This window comes from Lissotriton helveticus, chromosome 7 (genome assembly GCF_964261635.1).
Source record: "Lissotriton helveticus chromosome 7, aLisHel1.1, whole genome shotgun sequence".
NCBI classification, from domain to species: Eukaryota; Metazoa; Chordata; class Amphibia; order Caudata; family Salamandridae; genus Lissotriton; species Lissotriton helveticus.
In genome coordinates, this window is record NC_136068.1 from 1,613,493,921 (window position 1) to 1,613,508,998 (window position 15,078).

The 15,078-nt window shown below is 43.5% G+C and overlaps 1 protein-coding gene across 7 annotated transcripts in view; it reads right to left on the reverse strand.

Moving 5' to 3' along the window:
* Nucleotides 1–15,078, reverse strand: part of SCAF1 (SR-related CTD associated factor 1) — a 438,521-nt gene that overhangs the window by 172,714 nt on the left and 250,729 nt on the right. For all 7 annotated transcript variants that reach the window (XM_078655270.1, XM_078655274.1, XM_078655269.1 and 4 more), the window contains one exon: nucleotides 9,376–9,458. In XM_078655270.1, coding sequence (XP_078511396.1) covers nucleotides 9,376–9,458 — 83 coding nt within the window. The remainder of the gene's footprint in view (nucleotides 1–9,375; nucleotides 9,459–15,078) is intronic.

A 15,078-nucleotide genomic window follows, 5' to 3' on the forward strand; every position in this document is an offset into this window, starting at 1 on the left:
GGGGAGGACGAGGAGTGCGTACTTGGCGCTTCCTTACCGGTAGACCAGTCTGGACCATATATTGAAGGAAAGGTTGACGGAAATGATGTCACCTTTCTGTTGGACACTGGCGCTACCCGTTCTACTGTAAGAACAGTGGACGTTCCAAACCTACCCCTCTCGGGAGAAAATATCCAAGTAGTGGGTGTATCTAATCAATTGATTAGTACTCCTGTTACCGAACCAATGGAGATTTCAATTGGAAATTTTAAACAGATGCATAGATTTGTCGTCTGTGACACCAGTCCAGTGAATCTACTGGGTCGTGATTTGCTGTGCAAAATGAACTGTACCATCTTTTGCACACCAAAGGGTGTTGAAATACAGACCCCAGATGAAGACGGCATTTATAAATTATTGTTGCTTAGACCTGACTCAGAAATTAAAAGATTGACCCTGCAGGACTTGCCCCAAGAACTCCAGGAAGCCGTAAAGCCAGAAGTGTGGGATTTCACTGGAAAAGATGTGGGTTTGATGAAAGATGTGGACCCCATACAGATAGCCATCAAGGACAATGCAGTATATCCTAACACTAGGCCCTACCGAATGAATGCTGAAGTGAAAGCAGGTGTCACTCTGGAAATCCAAAAATTATTGGAAGGAAACATCATACAGGAAGTGATGAGCAGCCCATGCAACTCACCGATTATGGGCATCAAAAAGCCTAGTGGCAAGTATAGGGTAGTGCAGGACCTGAGAAAGGTTAACAAAATTGTAGTTCCTTGCTGCCCTATTGTCCCAAACCCTGCAGTGATATTGTACCAGATTCCTTGGGATGCTGAATGGTTCACTGTGATTGATTTGTGTCATGCATTCTTTTCGATACCCCTGCACCCCGACAGCAAATTTCTTTTCTCATTTGCTTTTGAGGGTCACGTGTATTGTTGGAACAGGGTCCCTCAGGGGTATACAGAGAGCCCCTCTATCTTTAATCAGATCTTGAAAAAATGTCTAGAGACTTTGATCTTACCTGAGAATTCTGTGTTAGTGCAGTACATAGACGACCTTCTACTGGCGTCTAAAAGTCACAGGGACTGTGTAGTTGACACCATTGCCCTCCTAAATCATCTGTGTGAGAAAGGGCATAAAGTGGCCCCTGACAAACTACAGTTCTGTGCAAAATCAGTAAAATATCTAGGACACCAGATAGAAAAGGGTGTCAGGAAAGTCACATCAGAAAGAGTGAGAATAATTCAAAAGATGCAGTTGCCCCGTACTCAAAAAGATGTCAGAATATTCCTGGGGGTATTAGGGTACTGCAGACAGTGGATTCTGGGATTTGCAGCTTTAGCCAGGCCCTTGATAAAAATGACCACGAGAGGAATGCCAGATGTTGTAGAATGGGCCGATGAAAGTCTAATGGCTTTCACAAGATTGAAGAACTGTCTGTGTACAGCCCCTGCGTTGGGAATGCCAGATTATTCCAAAGAGTTTGCCCTTTTCTGTGACACTCGCGATAATTGCGCATTGTCTGTCCTGACTCAAGAACATGGCACGACCAGAAGGCCTGTGGCTTATTTCTCTGCCACACTGGACCCAGTAGCTGCTGGGTTACCAGGCTGTCTGAAAGCAGTAGCTGCTACCTGTGCAAGTTTGGAACAGAGTGAGTCCATTGTCATGGGACATCCTGTGACCGTGTATGTTTCACATGGAGTGGTAATTCTATTGACCAGAACTAAAACACAGTATCTCACCCCTAGTCGGCTGACTAAATACGAGAGGATTCTTGTGGGTGCAGCAAATGTAAGCATTGTTAGGTGCGGTATTCTGAACCCTGCCACCTTACTCCCCGACCCCTTGGAAATGGAAGGTGGGGATGATGATGAACATGATTGTATTGACCTAACAGAGTTCAGTACCAAGCCACGCCCAGACATAAAAGAAGTACCATTACCTGAGCATGATAAAGAACTATTTGTGGATGGTTCCTGTCTAAGACATGAATTAGGAGGCTTGAGTGCTGCTTATGCAGTAGTGTCTTTCACCAAAATTGAACAAGCAGGTTACCTATATAACATCAAGTCTGCACAAGTAGCCGAATTGATAGCCATGATAAAGGCTTGCAAAATTGGGAAGGACTTACGCATAACAGTGTATACTGACAGTCAGTACTGTTATGGCGTTGTGCATGACTTTGGCCAATTATGGCTACAGAGGGAATTCATGACTTCCTCAGGTACTCCCATTCGGAATGCAAAGGTTGTTCATGACCTTTTAGAGGCCATCCAGTTGCCCAAAGAACTGGCAGTGGTAAAATGTACTGCTCATCAAAGGAGCATGGACAGAGTATCACTGGGGAACGATTATGCTGATCGAGTGGCTCAATGGTGTGCCAAAGATCGGTATATTGTAAATCCAAAACGAGGGGGGCCAGGAACCAGCTGCCAGCTTCAGGTGTTTGAGGAAGTGCCTACATGGGATGAGGTGAGAGAGTGGCAGGAGTCGGCTCCTTGGCAAGAAAGAGAGAAATGGAAGGAGGATGGGTGTAGACCGAGACGTGTGGATGGTGTGATTTTGGGCCCAACTGGTATGCCTGTGTTACCCCGACACTTGCTTGGCACAATGGCAAGATTAATACATGAAGGATCACACATTGGTAGGGATGCCATGATTCTGGTATTTCAACAGACTTGGTACAGTAAAAAGTTCAGGAAGGTAGCAGAGTCCCTCTGCCAGAGGTGCCTGTCATGTCAACAGATGAACCCAGGCAAGAGGACAATGGTTGAACTGAGCAAGATTGGGAGATCAGGGGGTCCCTTTATAAGGATACAGGTTGATTTTATCACCATGCCCCGTTGTGAAGGGAAACGATATGTCCTTGTCATTGTTTGCGTATTTTCAAAATGGGTAGAAGCTTACCCTACTCCTCAAAGTGACGCACTGACAGTAGCGAAGTGTTTACTAAAAGAACTGATACCTAGGTTCGGAATACCATGCATTATTGAATCAGATAAGGGTGGACATTTCCAGAATGACATACTGGCTGAACTCTGTAAGGCCTTCGGAATAAGGCAGAAACTCCATTGTGCATACCACCCAGAGGCTTCTGGAATAGTGGAACAAGTAAATGGAACGATCAAAAACAGACTAGCAAAGCTGACAGATGCTACTGGCATGACCTGGGTGAAGGCCCTGCCCCTGGTCCTGATGGGACTGAGAAGTGTTCCTGACCGCAAGACAGGCCTAAGTCCCCATGAAATCATTATGGGAAGAGTGATGAGACAAGCATGGGTGCCAGGAAGCAAACTGTTGAGTATTACTGATGATTTGGTGCTTGAATACTGCAGAAGATTGGGTGACCAAGTGCGTTCTATCTCTCGCCAGATTGGAGACGACGGCATCCTCAATCCAACGACTCCTCTCCACAGCTTGGTTCCAGGAGATTGGGTCAAAATAAAGAAGCACACTCGATCAAGCTGTCTGGCACCAAGGTGGGGAAAGAAACGCCAAGTAATCCTGGTGACAACCACTGCAGTAAAGGTCGCAGGTGTTCCTCAGTGGATCCACGCTGGACACACCCAGAAGGTATTGCCAGACAAAGGATTTGAAGAAGAAGGGCAACCAGCAGAGGACCCTGAAGGAGCCAGACCAGAAGCAACTGACAACGAGCAGCCCAGCACCAGTCAGGTTGCAGGAACAGCAGACGTTGGCCCAGGAGTAGTTGACTACAAACTGCCAAGAATCCAGCCTGCTGAAGAGGTCCAGGAAACTGAGCCAGGAGTAGCTGAAGACGAGCTGCCAAGCATATGGCCAGAAGAATGGATACCGATGATTGATCTGACTGAAGATCCTATAAGAACAAGAGAACGACTTAGTGAAGGTAGAGAGTGGACTAGTCAGGAAAAGCAAGGCACAGGCGAAGAACCTCAGCCGCTTGAGATTCACATCAAAACTGAGGAAGGAGAAGGTCAGACAGGGACAGAGCAGGTATTCGATACACCACCGCGAACACCTGATGCAGATAAGGGAGAGACTAGAAACAGAGTGATAGTTCGAGCAGAAGAAAATCAAGAGATCGAAGTGCTTGAACAGGATCAGAGAGGGTTAAAAGAACGGGTTCAGGAAACAGAAACAGAAACAGAGACAATCGAAAGCCAAAAACAAAATATTCCTGAACAAGGCCAGATTAGCAACCAGGCAGAAGAATTTGATGCTAGCCCTGGAACTAGTCAGATAAGGGAAGTAGGAGAAGAAAGTGGAGAAGAATTACCACAAGATAAAGAGAACAAGAGAATAAGAAAAGATAGTGAAGTCCAAGTACCAACTAAGAGACTAAAGAAAAGAAACAACCTTGAGCCTAGGTTTGTAAAAAGATTGAGACTAAGGATAAAGACAGTGGAAGAAAAACGTGCAGAAGCAAGAAGAAGTGCTCGAATAGCAGAGCAAGAAGAAGACTCTTCCAAAAGAAGGAGTGAGCGAATAAAAAGACAAAACAAAAAGTACAAGTCTCCTGAATGGACACTGGTTTTGGAAGAACTTGAAGATCTTGATATAACTGACGTGAGCGACGGAGAACCTGTCCCAGAGTACTCAGCTGAAGAGGAAGACGAACCACCGTGAATTTGCACAAAGTAAGCTAGTTGTGTAAAAAGCTAAAAAGGGGGGTGAGAACACTCCTTCTGAGCCAAAATGTCTGATTCAACAGTGAATGGTAGTCCTAGTTGCAGCCGTTTTAAGACGTGTTGCAAGGTGTGTATATGTAGTGTAGTAGTACTGATAGTTATCTGGATAGGATTAACAATTTTCATTCCCTTTGCTGTAAGTAAAGATACTAACATTGTCCCTACTGAAGTTGTAAATACTGACAATGAGGAGCTAACAACACAGAGTGTAGAAAGACATGAGAGAGCATTGAGACAAACTAAACGAGACTTAGAAGCATCAGATGAGGGAGGACTACATTATCATGGAATGAAGAACAGGACACACTTAAACGTTTTCGCAAACTTATTAATACACTATGTAGAGACTATGGAAATTGAAGATTGCTATGTCTGCATGAAGCTACCTACTTCGGTGGCTGAAGGCGTGACATACCATCATCTGCCATTGACATATGGAATTTCCTGTAGCATTTTAGCTAGTTTATTTTACAAAAGGGGACCGTTACAGTATTATTACTCTAACAATGACGTGATCTTTTCTGAACTTCCTATACGTGGGAACTTGAATCCTGTACATACCAAAACTGACACCATAAGATATATGGGAGACTACTTTCTGACTATAGGGAACATTGACATAGCAGACGCACACAGAGATAACTTGGCTTGTTCTTTGCGTGAGCAGGAAAAGATGTTCCTGAACATGGCAGAGAAAAGGAGAATTAAAATTCAGAAGAAGGCTAATGACGAAAGTCAGAAAAAGCCAAAGTGGGCAGAAAACATGGAAGGCACATCATCTGGTGGAGCGGGTCCTGCTCTGTTGCTGGATTTTGAAAAGAAAGGCAAGCTATGTCTTCACCGCGAGAAGACTAGCTATTATAATAATGTTTTCATTGGTTCCAGTGAATGCGAACATAATTACAAGGTAATTGGAGGTTGGGGTTTCAAAAATGGGTCAGAGCCTGTGTTTCCTGGAATTTATTATATTTGTGGGGACAAGGCTTATTTCAAATTGCCGGATCACTGGTATGGAAGCTGCTACTTTGGCATTGTTTTCCCGAAAATATACCATGTGAATGGAAAAGCTGGAAGCAATGAAGATACTAATGGCTTAGTGCGTAGTAAAAGAGAGAGTATAGGTGACATTATGGGTAGTATTTTCAGTGCACTGATACCTGGAGTGGGAGTGGTTCTGAACACTCACAGAATTTGCAAATTGTCTACTATAGTAGATGTGCTGTCTACTGAAACAGCTCATGGATTTCTGCTGGTCAATACCGAAATGGTTGCGATCAGATCAATGGTTTTACAAAATCGACTTGCTCTTGACACCTTATTAGCGAAAGAGGGCGGAGTCTGCCGGATGTTGAAGGCGCAACATTGTTGCACTTATATTCCGGATAAAAGTGTACAGATCAAAAGATATGTGAAAAACATTACTAATTTGGCAAAGGAACTCAAACCACTCGAGGTTGATAGTGCCTGGAAGAGACTGGTAGATGGTCTCTCAAATGTAGGTCATTGGCTTGCTAGCATAGGTAAAAGCTTATTATTCAAAATTCTGATGCCAATTGGTATTATAGGTCTTATTATACTTTCCATTTTCTTATGCTGTAAATGCCGCAAGCGCACCAAAAAGCACGAGGTAAATGCAAGAGGAGTGAAACGAAGTGTGGATGAGATTGAATTAGAGGAAGTGAATGATCAAATATACAAAAAGGTGAAGACTTCTCACCCTGCTAAAACTGAGAGAGAAAAGTTAGAACGGCTGCTGGAAGAAATAGAACTTTATAAGGTGTGAAAGAAAGTTGGCATCTGGTTCCATTATAATTTGTGATGATAGTAGATATCATCAAAGAGGGGATTGATGAAGCAAAGCTTCGCATATTTTGCGGCTTGCCGAAATCAAGAACCTCGTTTATGTGTAATAAGGTAACAAAAATGTATGTTTTACTAACATTTATTTTGTTTAAGCAAAGTTCCCGAAGCTTGCCTATGTGTATTTCTAATGAATTTAATCCATGTCCCTTAAAATGGCCGCCGCTTGTATTTTAGTTACTGCGCATGCGTCAGCCACACTCACGTGTCCTGACGCGTCTGCAGAAGTGGAGGGAAAGTTGTGCGCATGCGTAATTCATAGCTGTGCTTATCATGTGGTACTGCTCGTGCCACTGCTCTTGTGTTCGTCTCAATGTAGCTAACATTTAAATGCATAAGTTTATTTCTTGATGATGAGTTAAAAGTACAAACCCTGTGATGTGTTTTCATGATGACATTATTATGTATTAATTTGTTTTCGCTTACTTTTCATGTACCGCGGGAAATGGGGGTCTGAGTGAGAGGAGAGCCATATTGGAGGTCCCTTCTGCGCCTGTGCGACATTCGGCAGCACGAGGGACCTTGGCTGATGGAACATAGCCAGTTGGCAGTGATGGGCGAGATGCTCCTGAGAAAGTCACCTCTGCCCTGCGAGAACAGCGAATGTGGCTCCTTATATGATACATTGTAATATTGCGCTACTGTTTGCCGTGTAACTTCTCATGGGAACCCCAAACCTGCTAGGCGGTACCCAAATATGTTAATGAAGGCTTCAAATCGTGTATTGTGATTGGTGTGTTACCCAAACCCTACCTTAGGACCAATCGGAATTGAGGGATTCTGACACTTTGCAACATTGGGGGGTGGTACACTGTCCCCAAACTGTATATCTACCCTGGGTTCACCTAGTGAACCGTCCGACTTGTCTGGTTTAGCTGACCTGTCACTGACCCAACGCACTCAATAGGTGACTGAAGATACAGAGCGCTGCGGAGCACTCTGTCCGAATTTGACCATAGACTAAGGTTCTACTGAACCTTAAAGTGCTGGCAAGCACTTAGCTGGGAGTTCGCTGACCCAATCGGGGTCTTGATCGATAGCTGCAGAGCGGGTGGAGCGCAGGCGTTGCTTCCGAACTGTGGGTTCCGGTCCTGTCCTGAAGAGGGTCCTGTCCTGAGGGTTTGCTGTCCTGTCCTGAGGGTCCTGTCCTGATTCCTATTCCGAGGGTATCCTGTCCTATCCTGGGTGTCCATTCTGCACCTGCTGTCCTTTGAGGGGTACACTTCCTTGAGGGTTTCCTGTCCTTAACTGACCCGTGGCCAGGGTTTGGTTTCCACACCTTTCTAGGTAAATATTGCTCTGAAATTCTTAAACTCTTGCACCTTCTGAATTTCTAACTTTTGCTTTAATAAAGTTCAACATTGCATATGTTATATTTTCCATGCCTTTCCGCAACTATTGAAAGTCATTTATAATTTTTGCAAAGTTATTCCTATGCCTTCTCATTTGTTAGAAATTATATTTTGCATAGCAGTGTGTCATTTCCTGATATGGTCTAGAACTTCGTTGCCTAGGTTGTTCAAAGGCCCCTTCACCTTAAGTGAAGCGTGTTATTCATTATAAGCTCTCCTATAGTCACCCACACTTAGTCTATCCCTGTCTAGATAATACTGACTTGCATAGTATTTTCTCGCTACATTTTGATTAGTACCTTGATGATTACTCTGTCATTATTTCTTCATGCTTATGTGATTTACGTTATCTTGGTTATTGATTGCCTTGTTTTATTGTACCTCATGCAAGAAAATAATGAACTTTAGATAAACATTTTAAAACTTCCAGTTGTCCGTGGTCATTTAAACAGTATTTGAATGTTATTGGTTGGATTTGTATTTTGCTGCCTTTACTTTACAGCTAGCTCCCTGATTCATTGTGGTCATTAGGCACCCGCATCGGTGGATGGTAAGTCGGGTGCACCGAAAATTGGTAGCAGGGAACACACACACACCAACTTGATGGAGCTCGTGAAGTCACCTGATCGATGTATATGGTGATTTGAAAAGTATATGGGCCCTGAAGCCGGAAACGGCGAAAACTGTTGGTCGGGTGGCCTCGCGCGCTCTATCACCGGGACCGCTGGGCCCGAAGGCCGACACTAACGACGCCGACGACGGACGCGGAGCCGCGGACGACGCCTACCGACGCGCAGGGGTATTGCTACGCAAAAATTTCCGGATCCAGTCTGACGCCTGGGGATATTCTAAGGTAAGGAATCTATCACTAACGTGCCTCTTTCAGATATTGCTCATATGAGCAAACAGACAGCAGAGATGAAGAAGCACTCATCAACCAGCGCCCTCAGCACCTCGAATCATCACCACACATAGTAGTAGTTTGCCCATCTTCCAGCCCACTAGGATCTCAAACATTGTATACCCTCCCCTGAACTTTCAAGTCTGCATAGTCTACTATACAGATGACTCAGTCCCCATGGGCTTTCACTTGTATAGACACTCTGGCATGAAGCATACCTTCCCAGTGAAACCTCTCCTCCTCACATGAACATCCAACTCTGTGGAAACCTTTACTCTCCTCCATTTCTGTATACGTTTCCATACCTCACGACTATCATGTCTGAGAGGCTTATGTACTATTTCCTTTGTCTGAATCTCAACTTTCATACTCCTAAGCATTTATAGCGAAGACATGAAACACTGTACAGAACTCCCATGTGAACACATTTTAAGACTTGTATTACCTCCCTTAAGTCCACTTCAGAATCCTGTTAATTCCCTTTAACCACCACAGAATAACATCAACACCACCCTTAGCCTCTTTTTAGACTCATGGACCACTACGAGTGAACAATCTCCCCTGGCTCCCTTGACCCTTACATGAGCATTCCTAGTCATACCTGGTTGGTGGCCTGAATAAGCTCCTGGGCCTTGGCCCTGCTGGCGAGGTTTGCTTCTTCCATTTTGAAGAGCAGAGCAGTCACTAGAAGAGAAAGCAGCATGAGTCTAATGTCCCACAACCATACCTTTATCCTTTCACTATTCCATGCAAAATATACTTGCAAGTCTTACGACAAGCACACTTTCAAATAATGGAAGATACGTCGGTTGCAACAATCATACAAAAAAAAAAACAATATAGAGCATTATGCCGGAGCACTCCCCTCAGAGGAGGCCCCACAGGAAAAGGAGACAGACACCCAAAAGAGAGAGACAGGTTCTGTTAAAAAGACAGTGAGAAACTGCGACCTGGGAGAGGGGCCTAGAGAGGTTTAAAATGCATAATACCTGGAGGGTGAGGAAAAACGGCGCTCAGCGCTGATCGTAAAACTTAGAGGAAAAACAACTTGAGAGTCCAGGCCCGACACTAGATGGCAGAAGTATGCATAGCATGTGTATCTGAAGCCAACACATGCTACAAATACATACATTTTTTAATTCAGGCGTATGTACACAGCCTTTTATAGGAAATAATCCATGGTTGTGCACCCACTTATTAAGTGGAATGAACTGATTTTAATATACCATCCATGTATGTAAGATTAAGCCAGGATAATAAACGGAGAATTCCATGATACCGCCCCCAAAAGAAGAGGTAGAGCTTTGAATTTGGCTGAGCTTGGAGAATTAATACAGTTTTCCATCGGTGTAAGTCTAAATTTAAATGTTTTTTAGATAACACTAAAGGAAATTATTTGATTGCGAACTGGCTCCTACTTTAGAAATGTTGCTATTTTTTCATGCTTCTGACCCAATTCATATATTATATGTCGATAGTATTGACCATGTTTTTGTTTTGCTCACTGCCCAAGAGCTGTTTATGGTACTAGCTGCATTAAACAAATAAGGTTTTATGAGAACTTGAGTAGACATCTCATTTACTGGGATGAAACAGTTTAGCAGGGTTGAGCCAGATACAGCTAATCAGGCAGCATAAGGTGAATGGGCGTCTCTAATAAAAGAAATTTTACATTGTGCTTGCAGATGTGGGATAGGGTCAGGTCTACGATTTAAGATTGAGTGGTTTAGAAAAACTACAACCTTTATTTCCTTGCGAGGTGGAAATATATTAAGCATGTATCCTCATACTTTTGCAATTAGGCCATCTACTTGAATACCACGTTAAAGAAACTGCATTAAAGAAACTGTACATTAACCTTTGAACACAAAGGCAATCAGAATACACTCAAATTATTTAAACAGTAGGGTATTACATGATCTGCATTCTCACAGAAATGTGCTGGTGCCATTATGTGGTCTTATTAAAAACAACCATATAATTCGTCCTGGTAAGAGTGCATGTCCAGACTGAGGAGGAGAAATTGTGTTCTTGGACAACTGTAGTAAACCCTGAATACTGGGCATCCTAAATATAAAATCAAAATGCAGCTTTGTAATATTCAAACTAGGCCTGCACGTCAATATTATGGTCTCCCGCTGATTAGCAGTTAATGAAAACTAAATGCTTCTTTCTAATGGATATTAACTCCTTTCCAGGTGCCACATGAATTCAGCAAAACTTAGAGTCAGTTCCATTCACTGATGCCAGGTAGCACTAATCAGAGTAAGCGGAGTCTCGCATCTTCAGAAATGTATATGCCACATGCCTAAATTAAGTCTGTTTTTTTCCACGCCTCAGCAGAAGTGGGATCCGGAGCAATTCAGATTTAATAACAGCTTTTTAACTACCATAACGTTTTGCCACACCACAGGTTCCTTACTGAAACTCGAGCTTTTTGTGCCCGAGGAATGATCATGACGCTATGGCATGTGACCCATCAACAGATACATCCTATAGCGCTGACAGAAAGAGAACCCAGGCTTGTTTACTGCTTCTATGAATAAGAAATCAAAGATTCTCTTAGGTCCATAGATTCAAATAGGTCAGTAGATTCTCATATGTCTCAGATTCTGATAGATCCATTGCCAGATCTCATCTGAGATTAAAGTCTGGCTACGTTCAAGACCAGATCTCACCGAGAACCAAATCTGCCTCGGAGAAGCATCTGCATACAAATATAACAAAAAGCACCATTAATATCATCAAGGCAGGAAAAAAAGAACTTCCGTCTCCTTTATCGGAGCAATTTTAATTTCATTTTAGGTGAGAACCAATGTGCTGGTGATTCTTCTGCTCATATTAAAGCTTTTAAAGTCTTTACATATTTTTGCCGCTCCTTCATCTGTGGTCTTTGTCAGTATCCAAGGAAGCTTTTCCATCTCTGATAGCACTGAGCTTGCTTCTCAGGTGTCAGTGACTCAAGTCCTCATGCAGGCACCTGTTTGAGTGTCTAACTCGTCTACTCTGTCTAAACTAAAGTTAGTTCTGAAGGTTATTACAAGGACCGCTTCTTTTACTGCTTTGGAAAGTATGAAAGTGGCAGCGTTACCAACTTCACTGGGCAGCACTTCTGCATATACACTTTCTTCTATTAAAAATCTACTAAGCAAAAGACTGAGATTTATTTATGAAAGAAGGAGAACATTATCAGCTCCAAACACATTTAGACAATTAATCCCTTAAAGAATGCAACCTTAATTAGGCTCAGATTAGGACATTTTGCTTTTTCCGAACCAAACAGGCAAAGACAATCATAATGCTGCAGATGAACCATGGTACGACGGGAGTCACAATGAGGATAGACGAGACATGCGAATGGCAGAGCGTACCTGGAGATCAGCTCCCTCTGCAATGCACCTAAAAGATCTGAAGAAAAAGAGAAACGCCTACTTCAGGAAAATAAAACGCTCAAAATCAGACTTCTTCAGCCTCCAACTCGACCAAGCAAAAAACCGCCCGAGAAAACTGTTTGAGCTAATCAATTCACAATCCAAGGAGCAACCCCAACCACTCAACACCAGGCGTGAGGCACCCTCCTGTGAAGACTTCGCTGCTTTCTTTATCCAACAAACTGACAAAATAAAAAGCGATCTCCTCATTGACGCAAGTCTCTACTCCAAACCCCAATGCCTAGCACCCACTGAACCAAAAAACAATGCTACATGGTCAACCTTCGGCACATACTCGGAAGAAGAAATTGGCAAACTGCTCAGCACCCTGAAACGATCCAATCACCTCACGGACCCCCTCCCTGCCTCCGCAGTAAAAGACTTTACCCCTTTGCTTCTCCCTCTCTGGACTAAAATTATCAACAGCTCTCTCCAACAAGGAAGTATACCTGACTCCCTCAAAGTTGGTCAGGTCACACCTCTACTAAAGAAACCTACAGCCGACCCCTCTGATCTCAACAATTACCGTCCCATCACCAATATTCCCACTCTCGCCAAACTGCTGGAAAAATGCGCACAACTACAATTGACTAAACACATTGAGCAATTTGATCTCCTCAACCCTCACCAGTCAGGCTTCCGAGCAGGACACAGCACAGAAACTGCTATGACTCACATAATTGACGACGCACTTCAAATGCTAAACCAAAACGACACCTGCCTCCTCATCCTTCTTGATCTCTCTTCAGCATTCGACACCGTTAAACATGAGAATCTACTAGAACTACTAAACACAAGAATGGGTTTATCTGGAACTGTTCTCAAGTGGTTCACTTCCTTTCTTCACAACAGGTCGCAGAAATTCAAGAGTAACAACCTGATGTCCTCGCCAATACCTGTAACGCTAGGCGTCCCCCAAGGATCCTCTCTATCCCCAACTTTGTTCAACCTAGTCATAGAACCTCTCACCACCTTGCTACAAGCATCCAATGTACACTTTCACATGTACGCCGATGACACCCAACTTTACCTCAAATTACAATCCCCCAATGACATCTTGCTCCTGAACTCAACGATCAGATGCACCCAATCCTGGCTTGCCGATAATCACCTCAAACTCAATGCCCTGAAAACAGAGTTCCTTCTGATCTCACCTCCAGCGAAGATATCCACCACACAAATTTGGCTTAAACTCCTAACCGCACTCAATGTCCAACCCACCATCGTGGACTCAGCAAAATCTTTAGGCATAACACTCGACACCAATCTCAACATGCAGCAACATATCAGCAAGGCAACAAAGGGAGCGAACTTCCAGATCAATACTCTGAGGAAACTTAAACCCTACCTCCCAGCCAAAGACTTCCAAACCGCAGTACAAGCGCTAGTCATCCCACGAATTGAATACGGCAGCACCGCCCTCTGCGGACTCCCCCTAACTACAACCGCACCACTAAGAGCTTCTCTGAATGCTGCAGCGAGACTCATCACTGGGTCAAAAAAGCACTCCCATATTACCCCTGACTTGAAATCCCTGAATTGGCTGCCTTTTGAAGCCAGAATACATCTGAAAATCGCCTGCATGACACACAAGGCGGTACACCTAAACTCACCCGGCTACCTCGCTCAGAAACTGACAATCTCTGGGGGAATTAGAAACACGAGAGGCACAAACAATCTTCTGCTGAAACCTCGAAGATTCCGGAAGGAAAAAACATACAAGCGCTCCTTCTCAGGAATGGCGCCTAGGATTTGGAACTCACTCCCTCCCGAAACCAGGCTTATCTCTTCCACTACACTCTTTAAAAAAGAAGTAAAAGCTATCCTCATGGCTAAATACACTTGAACTATTATCTCGAACTCTGTTAACACCCTGCACCGATCTGTACTACATGTTTGACCCATTTACTTATTTGTATGAGTTGTCTTATTACTCACGTGATGGGCTTTGCAGCCACCGATTTGTACTGTGTGATCTATTGATTTATTTGTTTGACAATGTTCCCTAATGTACCCCTCTATGTAAAGCACTCTGATATCTGCGAAGATCTTGTTCGCGCTATATAAAACTTTGAAAATAAAAATAAATAAATGAAGAATATGTCCTGCTCTTTGATCTCTAATTAGAGTCTGCTGCTGTTCCACACACTGCAAGTGGTCGACACTAGAAACCAAGGTACCTGCTTCTGAAGATCCTGCTTCAGAAAAACAGGCTCATAACATAGCTTTCATTAACAAGTAATGGCAATACCAATGCGTGTGGCTTGCTTCTCATACGTACAGCAGGCACATGGTGGCACCATGTAGTCCTAACAGTGAGCCAAAAATGTAGCTCTGTTACCTGCGACAATAGGGTCAATTAAGCAATGAACAAACCTGTGGTATGTTGTAGGTTTGTAGTATACAACTCGTTTGCAAACTGCTAGTATTTAGCCTTAAGGGATAAAGAAACAGAAACACTGAATATGGACCTTTACATTGATCAGTTGACATTTTCTCTGATCATGTGCCTTCTAACAATAAAACAAACAGTGGATGGAATACTCCCCTGTAATGAAGCTCTGAGAGAACAAATAATTGAACCCTGGTCAAAACTAAGACTACTCTGCCTAGATCTATGTCCTCATCTCACAAATACTGTCATACTCCATCTGACAATTAAATTTGATTAAAAATGTGGGGAGGAATTGGATGCTTTGGTTGTTCCATCTATGTATGATCACCATAAAGGACCCTTTCAAGGAGCTTCTGCAGGACGCGAGTATGACTATGGACAAGGTATGCAGAGTCTCTTGATGTGGCTGATGCAGGTGTGGTATCATCGGGCCCTGTGTCGACATACATGGATCCTTGGTGAAAGCATGTTTGGTGAA